At 43.8% G+C, this 23,200-nt stretch overlaps 1 protein-coding gene across 5 annotated transcripts in view; it reads left to right on the top strand.

The window, feature by feature from the left end:
• DENND4A (DENN domain containing 4A) overlaps positions 1–23,200 on the top strand; it is a 108,290-nt gene that overhangs the window by 72,363 nt on the left and 12,727 nt on the right. For 4 of the 5 annotated variants that reach the window (XM_058155942.1, XM_058155945.1, XM_058155944.1 and 1 more), the window contains exons 20-29: positions 2,672–2,821; positions 4,108–5,204; positions 7,562–7,775; positions 8,846–8,922; positions 15,572–15,747; positions 15,838–15,984; positions 17,712–17,928; positions 19,649–19,903; positions 21,444–21,561; positions 22,619–22,781. In XM_058155942.1, the coding sequence (XP_058011925.1) occupies positions 2,672–2,821; positions 4,108–5,204; positions 7,562–7,775; positions 8,846–8,922; positions 15,572–15,747; positions 15,838–15,984; positions 17,712–17,928; positions 19,649–19,903; positions 21,444–21,561; positions 22,619–22,781 (2,614 nt within the window). The remainder of the gene's footprint in view (positions 1–2,671; positions 2,822–4,107; positions 5,205–7,561; positions 7,776–8,845; positions 8,923–15,571; positions 15,748–15,837; positions 15,985–17,711; positions 17,929–19,648; positions 19,904–21,443; positions 21,562–22,618; positions 22,782–23,200) is intronic. The other variant, XM_058155947.1, reaches the window with a different exon arrangement.

Here is a 23,200-nt window from a genome sequence, read left to right on the forward strand (position 1 = left end):
ACGCCTGATTCGGATTTCCCTGACCCGGCCGTCAGCGGAGGAGTGGGACACGACATCTTCACAATTGAGCTCAAAATTCCCTGTTGTTAAGTGAGACAGTCGTTAAATGAGCTTGGTCCCATTTTACGACCTTTCCAGGGGTGGTATTCACTTACCTTCGCTACTGGTTCGCAAATGTGAGCGCAGAGCCTTCTGCGCATGCGCAGAACATCAAAAACAGGACGTGATGATGACCAGGCGGGTGGGACAGAGCCTCCCGCAAGCCGCCGCTACCTGTTTGCCCGAATTAAATAGAACCAGATGAATATCACCACTGGACCTTTCTTGCCACAGTTGTTAAGTGAACCACTGCAGATGTTAAGTTAGTAATCCGGTTGTTAAGTGAATCTGGCTTCCCCATTGTCAGTACTTGTCCAAGGTCACAAAAGGGACACTGCAACCCTGGGACACTGCAACGGTCATAAAGATGAGCCAATGCTCACATGACCGTGGGGATGCTGCAACGGTCGTAAGTGTTGAAAAATGGCCAAAAGTCAGTTTTTTCCAGTGGTGTTGTAATTTTGAACATTCATTAAACGAATGGCGGTATGTAGAGAACTACCTGTATTCATTTACACCTGGGGTAGTCAACCTTTTTATACCTACCGCCCACTTTTGTATCTCTGTTAGTAGTAAAATTTTCTAACCACCCACCGGTTCCACAGTAATGCGCCATGTTTCATCGTCTGCACATGCCTCTCGTGCATCATGGATTGGGTTTTGGGGGGTGGGGGTGCCGGCTACCAGCTCTGCTTGTCTGTTACAGCTGGGTGGTGTGGGTGGGAGATGCGTGAACTCTTCTGGGACGTGGCTCTTTTGTTTGCGTTCGCATTATAGCGCCATTTAGTTTCACTTACGTAACATGAATTAAACTTACGCGCGGGCGATACAAATAGTATATTTTCAGAAATTTAAATTGTCACGGGGAATTTTATGAAAACCTAATGAAAATGTTTTTAAATAATGCTATGAAAATTTTTTTTAAAGTCAATTAAATTTAAAAGAAGGAAAGTGCTTCGGTATCGGACAAAACCCCTACTACTCACCATGAAAGCTGGAACGCCCACTAGTGGGCGATAGGGATCAGGTTGACTACCACTGATTTACATCCATTGGAATAGATACAAGAAATACATCTGTTTGATGACTAAGTATGTGCTCAGAGGCAGGTAGATGAGACCCATATTTTTTAATTATTATTCTCTACTTTCAGATTGATGGTTTTTCATTGTTATAGTTATATACCAGTGATGGCTAACCTTTTATGCTGTCGCGTGCCAAAAGCGGGGGGAGCGCGGAGGGGTCGTGCACGCACGTGTCCACACCCATAATTCAATGCGCCCCATCCCCCCCTGCGCTGCGCGCATGACCCCCTCCGCACTCCCCTCGTTTTTGGCACACAATGTCACAGTGGGCCCGATAGGCCTGTTTTTCGCCCTCCCCAAACTCTAGAGGCTTTCTTGGAGCCTGGGGAGGGCCTTCCCCACCCATCCAGAGGCCCTCCGGATGTCAGAAACAGCCTGTTTTCAGACTTCCGGTGGGCCCGGAAGGCCTGAAAATCAGCTGCCTGGCGCACGCATGCGCACCGGAGCTAAGCTAGGGGAACACTCGTGTGCCCACTGATATAGTTCCGCATGCCACCTGTGGTTCGCCATCACGATTATATACTAAAGCTCCTTTTAATGCAGTTAAAATAACAGGTATATTCAGCTACATGGCAAAATAATACAGAATGTCACCATTCTTAAGGTTAAGATTTGTCCGCCTCTGAGATCTAGCAAGTTTCCCCATATTTGGAGCAAGGAAAAGGAAGAAGGGCTGCATTTTTTTCTTATTCTTCCCGTCTACTTTCATTTATTATATTGCCTAAATATTTATGGAGAAACATACACAGTTCAAAAATATGATGTCACAACTCTTATAATTCTATCATAATTAATGATAGAAATACGTTTAGCAACAGGAGATTTGATTCTTTTATGTGGTACTTAAGCAAAAAGAATAAATAAATAAAAGTTGGCTTAAGTAAAAAGTTGACCAAAATGTAGATTTCATTTTCCCCCCCTGAAAACTCTGCAAAATCAGTTACATAGCACATTAATATTTACAACTGTTTAGAGCAGTGGTTTTCAAGCATTTTGGTGTCAGGACCCCTTTGTGTGCTTAAAAATGATTATTGATGACCCAAAGAATGTCAATGTATGGATTATATTTCTCAATATAGATTAGATTACAAATTAAACATCAGAAATGTTATAGTAGTTATTTACTAGATTTTACAAACCTGAAAGAGACTTCTTGGTTCCCAGACCACCTTTTGAAAACACCTGGTTTAAAGGAATATTCAGATGCACGTTGAAACAAACTGAGTATGAGAGATTGTAGCTTCTGTTCATAGATGTTGCTGATATGCTAGTCTCAATTACAACATTTTATTGACGGTGTTTTGGGCTAAGGCCGGTTCCCATAATCAGGCTTCTATTCAGACATATTTGCTGACATTCCAGGCTCCTTATAAATCAATAGTTGGTAATAACTTAGTTTAAAGAATAATAAATTGAGTACTTTCAGGCTTTGATTAAGAGTAAGTTTAACTTTTGATCAGTTCTCGTGCATTTTTGTGTCCATATAGTGTCTGAAATTGAGAGTGGAAAGGGAAGCGGTGACTGCCTCCCCACGCTAAATTATCAAAACTCCACCTGTGTCAAGCTCGGTTCAAGGATCGTTCGTGTTAATGATACAACTGGCAAAATATCAGATACAACAGGAGACAGGGCTATAGGTAAGATGATGTGGCTGAGAGTTCTTTCTAAGCGTGGGTGAACTTTATTGATATTTGACTTACTTTAAATTCCCCTTGCACACGGCTATTCATGAATGGCCAGATTTTCCTGAAAACTGTTTTGGACTGTTGGCCACCAGCCCCTCCAACAGCTGAATCAGATGAAGAGGCATCGTGGGAATCAGGGCCAGCATCAAGGCAACCTGAGAGCTCCCAGAGGGAAAAGGGAATGGAGCTGGCAGAGAAAGAGATCCAGAGGTGGAGCCTGGGCCATCCGTCAGCCCTCAGATGGAGAGTCAACAGCCCCCAGGTCGAGGTGGCTGATGAGGAAGAGGAGGAACAGCTGGGTCCAGTGCCTGACGCACGGATGTGCAGAAGGCAGAGGAGAGGAGAGCAGTGGAAATCTATGGGCCGGTCCTTGGGACGGAAGAGCCACCACTACTAGCGAAGCCTCACTCTGGCTCTGGGGATAAAAGGCAGGGGGCGGAGATGAATAGGTGTGGCAGACTACTATTCATCTCCCTGCTGGACAGACTTGTTAGCCTGCTGTGTGAGAGAGACTTTTTGCCGGGGCTGCTGGCGCTCCTAATAAAGGAATCTGCAGGGGTGAAATCCAGGAGGCTCTGACAGGTTCTGGAGAACCGGTAACAGAAATTTTGAGCAGTTTGGAGAACCGGCAAATACCTGGCTGGCTCCAAAGTGGGATGGGAATGGAGATTTTGCAATATCCTGCCCCCAAGAGTGGGGAGGGAATGAGGATTTTGCAGTATCCTTTCCCTTCCACACCCACCAAGCCACGCCCACCAAGCCATACATACCCACAGAACCGGTAGTAAAAAAAATTGAATTTCACCACTGGGAATCTTTGATTTAACTACAGAGGGTTTGTCATATTTGAGAGCCAGGTCACAACAAAAACTCATCGTGAATTGAATAGAAAAATAAGGCTCGCACCCTTTCCATTTAAAAAAGACAACAAAACCCTGTGAGCATATTTATTTATTTATTTATTAATTATTTATTTATTTATTTTGTCATAACAATATACTTAGGCATCACACAAAAGATTATATAGTACATAAACATATATATGAGGAAATATAAGGAGGTATAAGCATATATATATATATGTATGTATGTATGTATGTATATGTATATGTATATGTATATATATATATATATGAAGAAAAAAAAGATATTAAGGGGGTCCTGTGAGTTAGCTGGAGTTTTAGTAATTTAATGTAATATCCTTGGATCTTCTCCATGTTTTTTTTTCCTCTTTCCAGAAACCTCTGCAGGATTGCTCTTCTCTTGTTTTGACAATATCAATAAAACGGGAGTCACTAAGGCTGAAAAGCTGAGAAACAAGCATTTAAATGCAGCTGAAACGGAGCACAAGCGGATCGTTTGGCGCAACAGGAAATTGAGCGGAGATGCTCTAATGGAGCTCATGAAGAATCAGATCAACCAGGAAGCCAGGTCCGAAGAAATTGTGGAGAAACTGGGCACGGATGCCAAAATCCTCTCTAAAATGTTTGAGAAAAGAACGAGGCCGAAGACTCTTAACCTCCGACCGGCTGCTTTGGGACCCGCTCGCAAGAGCAATCTGGAAAAAGAATCTAGTGATGAAGACGGAGCCTACGAGAACGGTCTCGTGGATAAGACCGAATCTCCGGTTATATTCGATTTGGAAGACTTGGATAACGAACCCGTCCCGCAAGCGAAACCTGCGAAGCCGATGCATAAAAAGCCAAAGAAGATTCAGCGGGCTATAAGTGTTCCGGTAAAGCCCATCGAGAAAGTCAATGTCGAAACTGGCTTTGATCCACTCTCCTTGCTGGCCGCTGAGACGGGGCAAGGGAAGGAAGAGAAGGAAGAGGGGGGGGAGGAGGAGGACAAAAGGGCCTCCACCCCATCGGCAAGGCGCGATTTAGCCGAAGAGATCGAGATTTACATGAATAATATGAGCAGTCCTTTAACAAGCCGGACCCCCAGCATCGATTTGCAAAAGGCCTACAACGACAAGAACCCCAACAAAAGAAGCCCGACCTTAAGCCAGCCGTGCCGAAGATCAAGCCTCCCACCAAACTCACCCAGGTCAATAGTGCTCCCCAAATCCAAGAGTTACCAGGTCAAAAACGAAAGAGGGAGGGACCGGCTTTGGTCCTCCCCCGTGTTCTCTCCCAACAATTTGTCAAGGGGGCAATCTCAAGACATGGCCGGTGCCGTAACGCTCGCCTCTCCAACCTCCTTCAACCTGGACACGCTCCTGACCCCGACTTTCGATGTTCTGAAGAGCAGCATGTTTTCTGCCGGAAAAGGGGTGGCGGAGAAGGCCAGCAGGTGGTATTCCAAGTTCGCCACCTACGCGGCGGCATCGAAGGTAAGGCTTTCGAAGGGTTGCCGTGAAAATACGGCAGTTCAGCAGAAATTCCGGTGTGGCTGCTTGCCCTTCCTCTCACCCCTTGATGGCTCAAGGTTGAACACTCCTTCGGCTCCACAGGAGTTGCCTTTAAAGGCTCTGAAAGTCCTAGGTCAAGGGTATCAAACTCGATTTCATTGAGGGATGCATCAGGGTTGTGTTTGACCTTGGAGTGGGGGGGCGTGGCCAGCTCGACGTCACTTGTATCAGGGGCGCTTGGACTGGCCCGAGCGCTCTGGCAGAGAAAATGGGCTCTCGAGCTCCATTTTCAGCCGCGACGGCCTCCTGCAACTCTCTGCCAGCAAAAACAGGAGTATGTGGCCCTCCGCAAACTCCATTTTCAGCTGCAACAGCTTCTGCATGCGGCCCTCCCGAGCTCCATTTTTGCTGGCGGAGGCACCGTGGGCCAGTCCTTCGTTGTTTCCAGGGCGGCCCCGCAGATCTAAGCATCCCACGGGCCGGATCCTTGAGTTTGACCCCCCCGTCCTAGGTGTCATTTATATTCCTCAGTGTTGGCTAGAATCACGAGGCCTACAAGGCGAGTATTGGTAGAAAAGAATGTCTGTAGCTGAAGGCTGAACCTTGGGCTCTTTGGTGCTCTCTGAGCTTGGTTGTTTTCTTGCAAGCGTTTCATTAGCCAACTAGGTAACATCATCAGTGCTAGAGGAGAGTGGGGTATTCAGAGAGGAGGCAGAGGAGGACTGTGGGGTCCATGGAGCTCTCTGAGCTTGGGTGTTTTCTTGCAGACACTTCATTACCCAACTAGGTAACATCATCAGTGTTGGGAAGGAGTGAGGTTTGCTCTCTCTTTAAGTGGTTTGCCTTGCCAATGTTGGTGGGAGTGCGGTTGTCTCTAATCTCTTGATTAGGGAATTGCTTATTTAGGTAACTTTAGCTCTGGTGCCCTTGGTGCTCTCCAAATTTAGTGGGGTTTTTTTGGGGGGGGAGTGTTTGCAGATGTTTCATTACCCAACTCAGTCACATCATCAGTGTTAGAAGGGAGTTGTTGTGTCTGCACCCCCCGAGCCGGGCCCCCTGCCAGAAAGTGACTCGGAAAGTGAGGGGGAAGAGCCATCAGGACTTACCTTGGGAGCACCAGCTTCCCTGGCTCAGCTCCAGGAGCCAGAGGCAGGCCAGGTGGAGGAGATAACGAGGCCTCCGTCCCCTGACTCTTCCCCCCCCAGGTCACGCCTCCAGACGTCTCCAGGCTGATGGCAATCAGGCCTGGCTGGACCCTAGGTTTCGTAGGCAGGAGAAGCGGGAACAACAGAAGCAAGGGTGGGGCAGGCCTAGGAAGTGCTGAGTCATGGAGCCACACCCCACAAGATATAAAAGCAGAAAGGGCTGCTATACCTCTTCGTAGCAAGCAAATCAACTGCTTCACTAGAGCTGAAGTACTGTTTGTTCCTGGTTGACTCATCAAGAGAGATTACAGAGACACTTGGCACACGCTCGCTAGTTTGCTGCCAGAGCTGATAGCTCTGATAGCTGATAGCTGATCGCTCGGACTGAGGCGAGGGGGACAGAACAGGAGTGGAGTTTGCTTTCATTTTTATACACTAGTGATTTGCCCTGCCAGTGTTGGGAGGAGTATTCTTGGTGGTTGCTTGGTTGTTGTTGTTTATCACTCCCACCAACACTGACAGAGCAAGCCATCAGTATATAAAAATGGCAACCAACTCCACTCCCTTCTAACACTGATGATGTTACCGATATGTCTGCAAGAAAACAACCAAGCATGGAAATCCCCGTGGACTCTACAAGATTAGTATTGTAGCGAAGGATTAGTATGAGAAAAGGGCTTTTTTGTTATTCTGTGCTACGGACCACATCAAAACGACTTAAGTTTGAAAAACTGTTTTGGGGTTTTTCAAACTTAGTAACTTTTTGTGGACTTCAACTCCCAGAATTCCTTAGCTATCCTGCAAAATACTGATCTATTTGACCATTGGTAAAACACAAATTCTACAGGCTGCATTTGGGCAACAGTAAGAATTATTTATAGGGACGCTCAGTAGCTCAGTGGCTAAGACGTTGAGCTTGTCGATCGAAAGGTCGGCAGTTCAGCGGTTCGAATCCCTAGTGCCGCGTAACAGGGTGAGCTCCCATGACTTGTCCCAGCTTCTGCCAACCTAGCAGTTCGAAAGCAGATAAAAAATGCACATAGAAAAATCCAGATCTAAGTACCCCATGGGCTAAAAATCCAGCCCACGGGCCTTGAATTTGACACCCCTACACTAGATGTTTGCTACCAGATGTGGATCTGTAGCAGCTCCCAACGCCGCCACCCCCCCCCCAATGCCTGTTTCTTGTTTCAGGATCAAAACTCGGACCGAGCAAGCTTGTCGTCCCTCGGGGCCCTGGATTCGGAATCTGCCTCGCTAACCGACGAAGACATGTGCAATGATCTGGAAAGCAGCTCTTCTCCTCGGGACGATGTGTCATCGGCTTTCAAGGGCATCGGCGTGAGCTCCACCAGTCTTGAAAGCGCCGCCTCTCACAACGGCTCCTCAAAACATTCCTCGCACTGCGGTAAGAGAGCTGCTGCTGTTGTTTTTTTTCTCCTCGTCTGCTTTCATCTTGTCAGCTGATGCCCGCTTGGGAAACTCCTGTCGCCCTATGATCTGGTGGGATAGCCACCTCTCTTTCCAGAAGGCATTAGAATTGGCCCAAGGGATTCAGTCTTACAAAATCAAAATCCTTGCAAGGTTTCAGATAAAATAAGGGTTGAAGAATGCTGACATCTCGCGGGTTTCATGGAAGAAATCCAGAATAGTCTCTAAAGCTGAAAGATTCCTTCTTGAGGGCAATATGAGAAGGACTTGTCTTTCTCTTGCCATCTTTGCCCTCATTGGTTTTGTTTTTTTGTTTTTTGTCGTTTTAATGTCTTCTTTAATGTTTTAGATATATCTAGAATACTGCATCCAGTTTTGGTCACCACACTGTAAAAAAGATGTTGAGACTCTAGGAAAAGTGCAGAGAAGAGCAACCAGGATGATTAGGGGCTAAAACATATGACGAACGGTTGCAGGAACTGGACATGACTAGTCTAGTGAAGAGAAGGACCAGGGGAGTCAGGATAGCAGGCTTCCAATATTTGAGGGGCTGCCACAGAGAGGAAGGGGGTCAAGCTATTTTCCAAAGCACCCGAAGGCCAAACAAGGAATAATGGATGGAAACTGAACAAGGAAAGATTTAACCTGGAAAGAAGGAGGGGTTTTCTGACAGTGAGAACAACCAACTCCTGGAACAGAAGTTGCCTTCGGAAATTGTGGGAACTTCATCATTTGAGGCTTTCAAGAAGAGACTGGACTGCCATCTGTCAGAAATGGTGTAGGGTCTCCTGCTTGGGCGGGGGAGTTGGACTAGATGACCTACAAGGTCCCTTCCAACTTTGTTAATCTAATCTAAATAATAGATAAACTTCCCAGAGTTTTTGGGAGTCAGGTGGCAAATACATTTTAATTGTTTCTATTATTGTTGTTGTTGTTGTTATTTCTTTCTCTCAGAAATAAAGGGAGGGGGCAGCTGTGAAGAGATCTTCTTTTCCAGGACTGGACTTGTGTAAAAATTTGCTTTTAAAAAGTCCTTTTGCTTTTTAGGCTTCTTTTCAAAATCAGAGGTGGTTTCCTCTTGCAGTCCAAGCAGCACCAGCGTCTTCCAGAACTACGCCCTGGAGGTAGGGTATTTTTTTGCTATCGTTAACCATAAACCTGGTGAAACGGATTTCAAAAGAAGGTTTATTTAGAATTTAGAATTTAGAATAGAATTTATTGGCCAAGTGTGATTGGACACACAAGGAATTTGTCTTGGTACATATGCTCTCAGTGTACATAAAAGAAAAGATACGTTCATCAAGGTACAACATTTACAACACAATTGATGATCAATATATCAATATAAATCATAAGGATTGCCAGCAACAAGTTATAGTCATACAGTCATAAGTGGAAAGAGATTGGTGATGGGAACTATGAAACGATTAATAGTAGTGCAGATTCAGTAAATAGTCTGACAGTGTTGAGGGAATTATTTGTTTAGCAGAGTGATGGCCTTCGGGAAAAAACTGTTCTTGTGTCTAGTTGTTCTGGTGTGCAGTGCTCTATAGCGTCGTTTTGAGGGTAGGAGTTGAAACAGTTTATGTCCAGGATGCGAGGGATCTGCAAATATTTTCATGGCCCTCTTCTTGATTCGTGCAGTATACAGGTCCTCAATGGAAGGCAGGTTGGTAGCCATTATTTTTTCTATTATTTTTTCAGGTTGGTAACAATTATTTGCCTTCTACTTTTACATTACATTTTTTCCTAAAATGCGAACATTTCAATCCAAGGAATTTTGCGATTTAGTCTGCTGGAATTTCTTGGGAGCATTTTTGGACAGGTATTAACTCATCACCCTTCAAATAAACCCTGCAAAGCATCATTATCATCTAGACTGACCCCGTTTTTTGATTGTCCCGGTATGTGGGAGCTGCTCTTAAAAAAATAAAAAAGGACAAATCAGTTTAAAATGTATTTGTCAGCTGTATACATAGATTAATTCGGCTCTTAATTTTGTTGACATTACAAGGCTGGCACTTTTACTTCTGTTGAAGAAACTAATTAATTTTACTGCCCGCTTTGGCCTCCTGTTTCAGCATCAGGGCTTTTTTAAATTAGATTATCAATTAAAAGCTGGAAAGGCACTGGTTTGATCCTCAATTCCCCTAGAGTTAATTAAAAGGTGTGGATTGGTTGGCTCTGATCTTGGCCTCATTATTTATACTTTCAATGAACACTCTGCTTTCATGGACAACACTTACCCCCCTATGAGTCCATTAATATTATCTATTGGGGAGAAGGGCTGTCTATTAAACTGGAATGTTCATCAAATCTGAACTGATTTTACACTTGAATAAAATTCACTCACAGAAGACTAGTGTCAGGCCTGGAAACCATACTAGGCCTTAGGTTTCCAGACGCTGCCACATTTTTCCCCCTGAGGGGAAGGAGGGGGGTTGAGGGGTATGGTGACATTCTTCAAGCGGTCAAGGTCGGATTGTGTTCACATCTGCAGGAAGAGTGGCGAGAAGATATTTGAATGAACTGGGAGAACGTGGAACCATGTGACCAGCAAAGGGGTTAGGGGGGTGGGACTCTTGGGGTTTGTATAACTGGGAAAAGAATCCGGGAGTTCAGTTTTGGGATTTTCACTCATCGTGTGCCAGTTTCCTCATGCTAGTAAAGAACTCTGAAAGACAATGGCTTCTGAGTTTTTTTTATGCAGAAGAGAACCTCTGGAACCTTGACAACTAGAGTGTATGAACACATTTTAAAGTTTTTGCTCAAAGCCTGCTAAACCATTAAATGAGGCTTTGTGGTATAGACAGCACAGCTTTGTATCCTAGACATTACCACCCTTAAGAAGAAGAAGAAAGACCTACGTTCTAATTACTGTTCAATCGGTCTGTTAAATGCAGTTAGTAAGAGGAGCCTTTGGTACTCTCTGAGCTTGGTTGATTTCTTGCAGACATTTAATGACCCAACTAGGTAACATCATCAGTGCTAGAAGAAAGTGAGGTTTGCCGAAGGAGGATGAGGAAGACGAGGACCGTGGGGTCCTCAGTGTTCTCTGAGCTTGGTTGTTTTCTTGCAGACGTTTCATTACCCAAACTAGATGACATCTTCATTGCTAGTCTGGGGAATGCTGACTGGGGAATTCTGGGAGTGGAGGTCCATACATCTTCAAGCTGCCAAGGTTGAGAAGCACTACAGTAGAGTCTATGCAATCCAAATTCTTTCAGATGCTCAATTTTGTGCCAAGTAGGGCATTGCAGTTAGAAGAAGGATGATAAAGCTGGAATCCAGAATCCTGTTCACAGCTTTTAATTCTTCTGCCCATAGGGCCCAGCCATCTTAAACTTGATCCATCTCTTTTTAACTTCCATGGATGTGTGAAGTAGAGAAGACGATCATTCCTGATAAGCTGATCTCACAGATAACCTTCATCGCATCACACTCGTGTCAGAAGCACTGAAGTACTTCTGGGTTGAAAGGATTAGCTGGTGACATCTCCACTTGGGGAGACACCCAGTTGTGGGGGCTCCTTTCATGTGTCCGGCAGGAACTGGAGCAAAGGACGGTAGCTCACCTCACCCCATGGTAGCACTGGGGTCTTGGAGGCAGGTGTCAGGGTTCCAAGTAATAGACCCATAGTAAGCAAAACTTTGAGGTAGGTAGGTTCCTCAAAGAACAGCTTTAGTGGATATATCATATTAGCACAGATCTGGTGAAAACCGACTCTGAAGGTTCCCACAGTTTTCACCTAATTAAAAGTTTCTCACTTTCTCAAAACAGTCATATGGTCCAATCACGTCTCTGTCTGGTTGCCTGGTGACATCACTCCCCCTTCCTCTGACCTGGTGTGAGAACGTCCTTGGTTCCCAAGAGGAAGTATTTTATTTTGGCTACAAAAACCCCAGCTACCTCTAATACCCCCCGCATCCCTCAACTCCAGTGTGGCAGCACTGAAGCTCCAAGATGGCTTCTACCAGATCAGCTTCAGGGTTGCTAACTTTCAAACAGGGGTGAAATCCAGCAGGTTCTGACAGGTTCTGGAGAACCAGTACTGAAAATCTTGAGCAGTTCAGAGAACCGGCATATACCATTTTTGGCTGGTCGCAGAGTGGGGTGGGAATGGAGATTTTGCAATATCCTTCCCCCAGGAGTGGGGAGGGAATGGAGATTTTGCAGTATCCTTCCCCTGCCACCCCCACCAAGCCACGCCCACCAGGCCATGTCCACAGAACCGGTAGTAAAAAAAAATTGGATTTTACCGCTGCTTCCAACCCAACATCCTACCTACGGGAGCCACCATGCTCCTTGGATATCCTTCATAATGGGTGATATGGAAGCTGAGACAATGCAATGGCAAGACTTTAATTGGTGCTGACATGGAGGCAGACTGTACTGGAATGCGTATTATTTCTACCAATGTACTAACTGGAAATTAGACGTTCAAATCCTATGTGGAAAGTTATGGGGAATATCCTTTTTTTTTTTAGCAAAATGTCAGAAAGTATTTAAATTTGGTGTGTTGACTATCCTTGCTTTAGAATAGAATAGAATAGAATTTATTGGCCAAGTGTGATTGGACACACAAGGAATTTGTTTTGTTGCATATGCTCTCAGTGTACATAAAAGAAAAAGAAAAAAAATACCTTCATCAAAGGTACAACATTTACAACACAAATGATGGTCATAGGTTGCAATTTAACCCTTAATGATAGCAACGAAAAGTTACAGTCATACAGTCATAAATGAAAAGAGATTAATGATGAAAACGAAGAGAAGATTAATAGTAGCGCAGATTCAGTAAATAGTCTGACAGTGTTGAGGGAATTATTTGTTTAGCAGAGTGATGGCCTTCGGGAAAAAACTGTTCTTGCATCTAGTTGTTCTGGTGTGCAGTGCTCTATAGCATCGTTTTGAGGGTAGGAGTTGAAACAGTTTATGTCCTGGATGCGAGGGGTCTGTAAATATTTTCACGGCCCTCTTCTTGATTCGTGCAGTATACAGGTCCTCAATGGAAGGCAAGTTGGTAGCCATTGTTTTTTCTGCAGTGCCCAATTACGCGGCATATGAAAAGTTTGCTGCCTATATGAAGTGATTAAAGTTTTAAAAATTGTGATTTGCATGCTTGTTAAAGGTGCTGTAGTTACTTGTCTTTGAATTCTATATTGCTCAGTTTATCTGTGGAGTATCTTGATCAGAACTTGAGTATTAATCAGTAACTATAATAAAAATGGTGTTATTTACTCATTTCTAAGGGCTTGGAAAGATGTCCCTGAAAATATCTACCGAACATTTAACAAAACGTTTATATAAGTTATATGAAAAAGTCAGCAGTTAAAAAAAAAACATTTTTTTAAAAAATAGATGACGCAATTTAAGGTTGTGGGGTCCCTAAACAATTGGTAGACACACAATAGGGATAATAGATCCGTTACTGTCTGTGTACCTTGGATGAAACATCGTCCTGTTTTCCACTGGATCTGTTTGTTAAAACTGGACTTTTCCCGCCAGGCTAGCAAGCTGCAATTAGCCTAATTTGTAGATTAGTCAGCTAAAGCTTTAATTAGTTTAACTGACATGGGGAGCAGTTTTTATCAGAGTAAAAAACACCTTTTTTTTTCCAGAAGCTGTTTTAGTGCTGGTACTTGGGGGTTATTTTTAACTATGCTGTCGAATAGCTTGTCCAGCTGCGTTAAAAAAAGTAACAGTCTCCACAACCTTCTGGCCAGCAACCATCCTTCGGATTCCTGTTTTTGTTCTTTGGTTTCAATGTCATACCTGCACAGGAATTGGAAAATACTTCGTGCGGTAGCTTATCCCATGCAGTTCTTCAAGTTGTTTTTATTAATTATTTTGAGTTTATGCTCTTTGGTCCTTCCCTTAGAAGCCTCCTAAATCACTCCTGTTTGTGGGAAACAGTTTGAAGGACCAGAGGTTCTTGCCATCCCCCATTAAAATTCTCCTCATCAGGTGCAGGGACCAGCATCCCTCCACAGGCTTTGCCCTGTGCCCAAAACTGCAGTTCTGACTTTATAGTGACTTCTTTTCCTTTAAGGAAAACCTTGCAAATAGTCATTCCAAAATGCTCAGTGAGGCTTGAACATATCCATCTGTTGTGGGGTAGAATGTGACATTAGAAAAAGGCAAACCAAAAAAATAAAACAGAAAGCGGGGACGAGGAGAGCAGAGAGAGGGCAGAATTTCCTGCCTGAATAAGAGCATTTTGATGGGGTCAGCCTGGAAGGAGACCCCATCAAGGGAAAACACTCCCTTGAAGGGAGCATGGGAAGAATGACCACTGGCCAGCCAGGTAGAAAGCATGCCCTGATGAACTAATTCTACTTAATTATCACATTACCTTAACAGAATCTTGCAAGTCTTAAAGTATTATTTCTTCCCCCATGTTTACAGGCCAAGATATTAGAGAGGGTCTCTTTTAAGACTTTGCCACACCCACAATTTCCTTATGAAGGCTAAGCTGCCTTTATCTGACTGTTCCCTGGCTGAGGGTCTTCCCTCCGTTTTTCTTTCTTTTAATGACCCCATAATCCCTTGCGGGGTGGAGTCTGGGCAACTGAACGGAGCTGAGTGTTTACTGACCGGATGCCTTTCCTGTCACCAATGTGGAGCTTTGTTCAGCAGACATATTCTCATTGTGCCCAGAGAGAGAAATATCTGCCTCTATGTAGGATCAAACTCACAGCCTTCGGATTGTGAGGCGAGAGCTCCACCTCTTGGCCACCATTGCATCATCAGAACATATGATGACTGCTTCCATTGTCTATAAGGCCAGAACATGGTGGGAGGAAGGGAGGGAGGGAAGGAAGGAAGGAAGGAGAGAGAGAGAGAGAGAGAGAGAGAGAGGAAGGGAGAAAGAAAGAAAGAAAGAAAGAAAGAAAGAAAGAAAGAAAGAAAGAAAGAAAGAAAGAAAGAAAGAAAGAAAGAAAGAAAGAAAGAAAGAAGAAAAGAAAGAAAGAAAGAAAGAAAGAAGAAAAGAAAGAAAGAAAGAAAGGGAAAGAAAGAAAGAAAAGAGGAGGCAGGCAGCAATAGCAATAGCACTTAGACTTATATACTGCTTTACAACCTCTCTAAGCAGTTTATAGAGTCAGCCTATTGCCCCAACAATCTGGGGTCCTCATTTTACCTACCTTGGAAGGATGGAAAGCTGAGTCAACAAGGAAGGAAGAAGGAAGGAAGGAAGGAAGGAGAGAGAGAGAGAGAGAGAGAAAGAAAGAAAGAAAGAAAGAAAGAAAGAAAGAAAGAAAGAAAGAAAGAAAGAAAGAAAAAAAGAAAGAAAGAAAGAAAGAAAGAAAGAAAGAAAGAAAGAAAGAAAGAAAGAAAGAAAACGAAAGAAAGGGAAAGAAAGAAAAGAAAAGAGGGAGGCAGGCAGCAATAGCAATAGCACTTAGACTTATATACTGCTTTACAACCCTCTCTAAGCAGTTTATAGAGTCAGCCTATTGCCCCCAACAATCTGGGGTCCTCATTTTACCTACCTTGGAAGGATGGAAAGCTGAGTCAACAAGGAAGGAAGGGAGGAAGGAAGGAAAATAATTAATTTTGGCTGACCACAATTGCAAATTCAACATTTCTTCTCTGGAAACATGAATACATTTGTAAAAAAAAAAAAGGGGGGCATTAAAAATTCCCCACTTTTGCAAGCAGGGTAGGAGGCTGGGAAAGATGCCTCAAAGAGACATCTTGTCAGCCTCAGTATTGTATGCCAGACCAAAGACAAAATGGCCCCCATGGCTTTAACTCAAGTGCCTCCCTCAGGTCCTGATCTCAAGCTGTTCCCGATGTCGAACCTGCGACTGCCTGGTTCATGACGAAGAGATCATGGCAGGCTGGACGGCGGATGACTCCAACCTGAACACGACCTGCCCCTTCTGTGGAAATCTCTTCTTGCCTTTCCTGAATATTGAAATCCGAGATCTCCGGGGACCTGGAAGGTACCTGTTGACAGATCCTTTGGAAAGGGAATTTTTACTGGCAACGTTTTCCACACGCAACCATGTCATAATCAGGTGAACTCTTTGTAGGTACTTCCTGAAGTCAAGTCCTTCTTCGGAAACTATCCAGCTTCCGTCCTCTGTGATGAACCAGGCCGACAAAACGTGCATTGCCGATCCACTTTCAGGGTTTACTACAACTTTAATCCCAGCTCAAAATGACGTGGCTTCAGAAAGGTACATTTATTTCACGGTTTTTAAAAACATTCATAACTACATTTATAACCTTTTCCTCAAAATGAACTCTGCACCCCAAACTTGGCGAGGTTAATTGGATGGAGAGAAGGGACTTGCAAAATTCATGGAAAAAGCCCTACCCCAAGTGCACCAATTTGACTGAATTCACACAGCATCAGTGGTGAAATCTGAACCGGTTTACTACCAGTTTGCTGGCTGCACATGCGAGCTTCCAGAGAACTGGTAGTTAAAAAAAATGCCTAAAAAGAAAAAAAAAAGTTCTGATGATCAGCTGAGCAACACGCGATCTTCGGAACTTTTTTTTTACTTTTTAAAGCATTTTTAACTACTGGTTCTGGAGAACCGGTAGTAAAAAAATGCTAAAAAAGTAAAAAAAAAAAAGTTCCGACGATTGGGCGTCGCTCACCTGATCATCGGAACGGGGTTTTTTACATTTTTTACTAACGGTTCGGGCAATCCGGACCGAACCGGGAGCATTTCACCCCTGCACAGCATATATAAGACAACTGAAATGGGATTGGTTTGTTGTTTTGGGCATCGGAAGTCATGTGAACAAAAGCACTTAAGGTCTGTAATTACATTGGAGGGAAAAGGTTGGATTTTCATACAGATCATGTATGATAAAACCACCGAAAATTCAGCAGGAGTAATTATTTTAATCATTGTAATTAATTCCTGGCAGCAATGTATGTTGATAACTTGAGCCATCAAGTAATTTTTAAGATGTTTTCAAAAGAATGGGGAGAACTGATGAGGGGACTTGTGAGAAAAATACTGAGTCTCTAGAAGGAATGCAGAGAAGATGCTGGAGGCTAAAAAATACAATGAGCAGTTGAGTGAACTAGGTAGGTCTGGCCTATTGAAGAGAAGGATTAGGGTGATATGATAGCTGTCTTCCAATATTTGAGAGACTGTCATAGAGAAGAAGGTGTCAGTCTATTCTCCAGAGCACCTGAGATCAGGACAAGAGGTGATGGGTGGAAGCTTATCAAGGAGAGAAGCAACCTAGAACTAAGGATAAATTTCTTGACAATGAGAACAGTTAATCAGTGGAACCACTTGCCTCCATCATTGTGGGTGCTCTATCACTGGAGATTTTCAAGAAGAGATTGGACAGCCATTTGTCCAGAATGTCATAGAGTCTCCTGCTTGAGCAGGGGGTTGAACTAGAAGACCTTCAAGGTTCCTTCCAACTATGTTATCCTGTAAATGGCTTAGATACTAACTAGAGGAAGACAGATAGTTTGTGTTCCAGCTTAGTTATCAGATTTTAGTATCTTTCTTCCTCCATGGAATCTCCTCAGCAGTATATGTGTTAGGGTTCCGATGGATGCCCTAATTAAATCATGGGCCTCGAGCCAAGCTTCAGAAAGAAATCCAGTTATTTATTAGGAGCTTCATGTCTGCACATTCCAAGTGAAGCCAACTCTGACCCCACGTAATTTACGGCCCAATTATGACCCTGTTTCCCACCTCCCCCCAGGGTACAATTTCACGGGTTGTAGAGATCACTCCCCTCCGGCTGCTGTGGATAACCCTGGGAGACAGCCTTGAGAGAGAGATGTCTGGAATGTGCTTTTGTTTTTGGCTGCCATGCTGCTTTGTCGGTTTCTCATGCCCCTTGCCTATGGCAGCTCAAGAGCAGTCCAGGGATGCTTTGCGAGTTGACATTCTGTTGTTCTCAGTCAATATGTAAACTCTTCCAGCAGCTGCAAGATGAAACATTTGGACACCTTCTGTGCCAAGAGCATCCAGATCCCTTCTCAGCGAAGGCATCCTTCAGCCAAAGAGGAACCGCTTGGCCACCCCCTGTCGAGAAGCGTCAGTGCGTACAGTTCTTTAGAGATAGATGAAGTGGAAGTCCATACCCACAACCGTGTGGTGCCCACTGGGAGCTTGCCTACAACTTTCCAGCAGAGAACGGTAAGGGTCCGAGTGTTGTGTTCCTTCTTCACCCGGATTTTCAGAAGAAGAAATATAGCCTGAATAAAGAGCCCTGGTGGCACAGTAGGTAGAATGCTGTATTGCACTCTGTCCACAGCCAGGAGTTCGATCCTGACCGGCTCAAGGTTGACTCAGCCTTCCATCCTTCCGAGGTGGGTAAAATGAGGACGCAAATTGTTGGGGGCAATATGCTGACTCTGTAAAACTGCTTAGAGAGGGCTGGAAAGCACTGGAAAGCGGTACATAAGTCTAAGTGCTATTCAGGAGGGAGGGAGGAAGGAGCTGTGATGGTTCAGTGGGCAGAATGCAGCATTGCAGGCTAATTCTGCCAACTGCCAGGAGTTCGATCCTGACCGGCTCAAGGTTGACTCAGCCTTCCATCCTTCCAAGGTTGGTAAAATGTTGGGGGCAAAATTGTTGGGGGCAAGAGGCTGACTCTGTAAAACCGCTTAGAGAGGGCTGGAAAGCACCAGGAAACGGTACATAAGTCTAAGTGCTATTGCCATTGTTAAAGTCTTGCTGTGATATTTGTTTGTTTGTACCCTGCCTTTATCAGTTTTCAAATAATTCAAGGGGATGAATATATCCAACACACCTTCCTCACCCTGTTTCCCCCACAATAACAACCCTGGGAGTTGGGCTGGGCTAAGAGAGAGGGACTGACCCAAAGTCACCCAGCTGGTTTTCATGGCTAAGATGGGACTAGAACTCACCGTCTCCTGGTGATTGGCCTAAAATCACCCCATTGGCTTTTGTGCCTAAAGCAGAACTAGTCTCCCTCTTTCTAGCTGGGTGCCTTAACCACTTTAACTTTAGAATCACTTTCCCTCAGTGGGAAATAAATCATTCCTGCTGTTGGATTGGTAATTTTATTATTGATAGTTTCACAAGTAGTCCTTAACTTAACAACCGTTCACTTAGCAGTCATTTGATGTCACAGCGACCCTGCAAAACATGTTTTAGGATCATCACCGCATCCCCGTGGTCATGTGATTTGGACACTTGGCAACCAGCATGTATTTGTGACAGCAATAGTTGCAGCATCCCAGGGAGATGCGATTGCCATTTGCCACCTTCCCAACCCACTCTCAACAAGCAGAATCAGTGGAAGGAAGCTAGATTTGCGTAACAATCACGATTCACTTAACATCTGCAGTGGTTTGCTTAACGACCATAGCAAAAAGATCAGGAAATCGGGCGTGTCCCACAAAACATCCATCTTGCTTAGCAGCAGAAATTCTGGCCCTCACTATAGTCATAAATTGTGGTAGCAATTGTCTTTTATATCAGGGGTCACCAGCCTTTCGGACCTCAGGGACCACTAAGTTCATAATTTTAAATCCTGCAGACCACTAATATGAATGTTTTAAAAAGATAAATAGTATTTAGTGCAATATAAACATGCAAATAATTTTTCTATGGACCACCAAAATTTTCTCGTGGACCACCAGCGGTCCACGGATCACTGGTTGTGATCACTGTTTTGTATTATTGTTCAGCTGTGCTCTGGGCTCCTTTAGGAGAAGGAACAATTGAAACCGTTAAAAGGCAGATTTAATTACGTTACAGTATGTCGTAAGACAAAAAACTTACCTGTAGTTAAAAATAGTCAAAAGCAGAAATTTTAAAGCCCAGGAAAATCAATTCAACACGGATTTCTCACTCAGCTTTGTTCTTAATGTCCTCTTTGGCGTCACAGGAGTCTGTGCAGCTGAAGTGGCATCTGCCTAGCCCGGAGCCCATCACCGTTCCTTATCTAAGTCCTCTCGTTGTCTGGAAAGAGCTTGAGAGCTTATTGGAAAACGAAGGAGATCACGTGATCACCGTGGCCGAGTTTGTGGACCATCATCCCATCGTCTTCTGGAACTTGGTCTGGTATTTCCGGCGGCTGGACTTACCCAGTAGCTTGCCTGGATTGATCCTGTCCTCTGAACACTGCAATAAAAATTCCAAGGTATGGAAAGCAAAACATTATGTTAATTGTAAGCATTGATTTTTGTTGGGGGAATCTAACAGATCATTTGTGGTTGTTATTAATTTAAAGAACTACGGGAGAAAGGGTGGCAGAACCTGGGGGCGGAGTGAAAAAGGGAATCAGCCTAGAATCCCTGCATGGTCACAAGGCAACCAACTCCAACCGCCCTTGAGTACCATTAAAGCTTATCTAACTCTAACCTGGGGCTACCCCTGAATTGAGGCGATTCCTGTGCATAGACCTTTAGCAATAAATCAGTTTAATTGAATCTTGGTGTGTGGACCTGGTTTTTCACACCTTACAAGAACATTTTAACTAAACTGAGTGCTTTGTCTCGTGGCTATAATTATCTTCCTATAGAATATATATCCTACTTTCATGTTAACAATCGTGTTAAAGTACAGATAGTCCTCAACGTATGACCACAATTGAGCACCAAAATTTCTCTAGCCAAGTAAGACAGTTGTTAAGTGAATTTTGCCCCATTTTACGGCCTTTCTTGCCACTGTTGTTAAGTGAATCACTGCAGTTGTTCACTTAGTAGCACAGATCCAGCATCCTCCTTGACTGCTGGTCAGAAGGTCACAAAAGGTGTTGTGGTCCGCCAGCAGCCTGCGGAGCTGGCAACAGAGTCGGACAGCGATGAGGCTGAGGTGCGGCTGGGGCCATCGGGGAGTGAGGTGCGGACTCCAGAGCCTCCAGAGACTGATAGTAGTGAGGCAGAGGAACAGAAGGAGCCTGTTCCTAATGCACGCATGAGAAGAGCTGCCAGAAGGCAAGAGCAGCTCAAGCGAAGAGGACGACTCGGGAATAGGGCCAAGAGACGATTGGCTCCTCCCATAAAGCTTAAAACAGACCAGCAACAGCGTTTGGTCTTTGCCGGAAAACAATGTTGGTAGCTTCATCGTCTTCTTCATCTACGTCTTACATTTATTTTTGTATCTGTGACTTTTGAACGTTTGCCAAGAAAGGCCTTTGGCAATTTGCCTAATTGGACCAAGGTTTGCAATAGGACTGAGGAATTTGTGTTGGGAGGAATTTGTTTTAATTTAGTTGACCTACGCTGGGAATGAAGTAATTCTCAGCTGTTCAAATAAAGTTTGTTTTTTCACTGACTGAGTTTTCTACTACCTACTGGAGCTTGAATCACAACAAAAGGTGAAAACATGACCCTTGGATCCTGCAACTGTTATTAATATAGTTGCCAACCAGTTGAATTTTGATCATGTAACCATGGGGATGCTTCAACGGTCATAAGTGTGAAAAACAACCATAAGTCTTTTTTTTAGTGCTGTTGTAACTTTGAACAGTCACTAAATGAACTGTTATAAGTTGAGGATTACCTGTCCTGAAGCATTCATTTTTGCTTTATTCTGGAATTTCCAGTGCCTCTTCTCATCCTGAGCTAAATTCCATTTTTCTTCGCATTTCTTGTTCCTTGTGACTCTGCTCCCAAGTAACGCTGCCTTATTCCCTTTTACAATTGTCCTTGAAATATTTTGTGTTCTCCCTCTAACAGATACCCCGAAACTGTATCTTGGAGAACAGCAAGCACGTTCTGATTCAGATGTTGTGGGACAATATGAAACTGCACAAAGATCCAGGGCAGCCCCTCTATATACTGTGGAACGCCCAAAGTAAGTTACCAGTATTCTTAACTGTTTTATGGAAAAAGATTTCCCACCATATCAGAAGCGGGAACAGATAAGCATTAGGAGTTTGATCACACCATTCTTGTCTTACAGGTCAAAACCGTACCCTTGTGTTTGAGAGTGAGTGTTGTGTTACGTCTTGCTGTTGCTGAGAAATTATTTATTCCTTGGCTTACTTTGAACCACACACCCCTCTCCTTTCCTAGTCTGTGTACGTGTATATTTTATGTGGTTGCTTTTTGGCTTACAGCAAAGCATCCTGCCTAGGCATACGTGTTTCCCCCCCCAAGCTATTTTGTGTCCTAGTTTCATTTTCTTTGAGATGAACCCTAGGAATTCTTGTAATAATTTGGAAATAACTTCTCGGCTTCCTACCTGTTTTGACCTGGCCTTTATATTCCTTTGCTTACAGCTCCTATATGCCATGGATCAGATTGTCTTTCTTATGGCTGGCTGTTCCCTGTCATACTTCATTTTTAATTTTAATTGGGTTTTCTTAATATTTTAAAATTTTAAATCTAAATTTTTAATTATCAGCCTTTATAATTTGCTTTTTTAAATGTTGTTTTAACTGTATATATTTTGTTTTTATTTTGGCTTCGGGAGAAGGGCGGTATAAAAATTTAATAAATAAATAAATTTAATAAATAAATTTGTGGACCCCGGCTCAGGGGTGAAATCTACTTACCTTCCTTATTGGCTTGGAAGTCCACATGCCGCATGCAAAACCTTCTGCACATGCGCAAAACCTTCTGCGCATGCACAGAAGGTAAAAACACATTACTTCCTGGTTAAAACCAGGAGATAATGACACCCGGACAGCAGGTGTCACCGGTGGTTACATCACTACCAGATCACTGAACCACCGGCCATGATCACGAGATCTGGTCAGAACCGGGAGCATTTCACCCCTGCCCCGGCTTCACAAAATTGCCTTTATGCAATATTCTTTTATTTTTAAAACCAGCTGGCAATCTTGGGGTTGTTGTTGTATTTTTGTTGTTGTTATTGTTCACTGTACTTTCTAAATGTCTTTCTTCAGCTCAGAAATACCCAGTGGTTCGTTTACTGCAAAAGGACGACAGTTTCTTTAACCAGGAACTCTTAAGAAGCATGGTCAAGAGTATTAAGACGAACGATGTCTACGGACCAATGAGTCAGATCCTAGAGAGGCTGAACAAAGGACCACAGATCAAAAGGCAGAGGTAAGACCAAAGACTGCAAATCTGCTTTTTTTTTTTCTTGGAAGAAAAAACTCCGAAGATTCAGTCACTCACTCGTTGAGAAGATAAACAGAGAACAAAGAACCAAATATTCAGAATAACAGAGTTGGAAGGGACCTTAGAGGTCTTCTAGTCCAACCCCCAGCTCAAGCAGGAAACTTACTCCATTTCAGGCAAATGGTTGTCCAATCTCTTCTTTAAAACTTCCAGTGATGGAGCACCCAAAACAGGCAGGTTGTTCCGCTGGTTAATTGTTCTGACTGTCAGGAAGTTTCTCCTTAGTTCTAGCTTGCTTCTCTCCTTGATTAGTTTCCATCTTCTTCTCCTGCCTTCAGGTGATTTGGAAAATAGCTTGACCCTCTCTTCTTTGTGTCAGCCCCTTAGATATTGAAAGACTGCTA

This window comes from Ahaetulla prasina, chromosome 13 (genome assembly GCF_028640845.1).
Source record: "Ahaetulla prasina isolate Xishuangbanna chromosome 13, ASM2864084v1, whole genome shotgun sequence".
Taxonomy (NCBI): domain Eukaryota; kingdom Metazoa; phylum Chordata; class Lepidosauria; order Squamata; family Colubridae; genus Ahaetulla; species Ahaetulla prasina.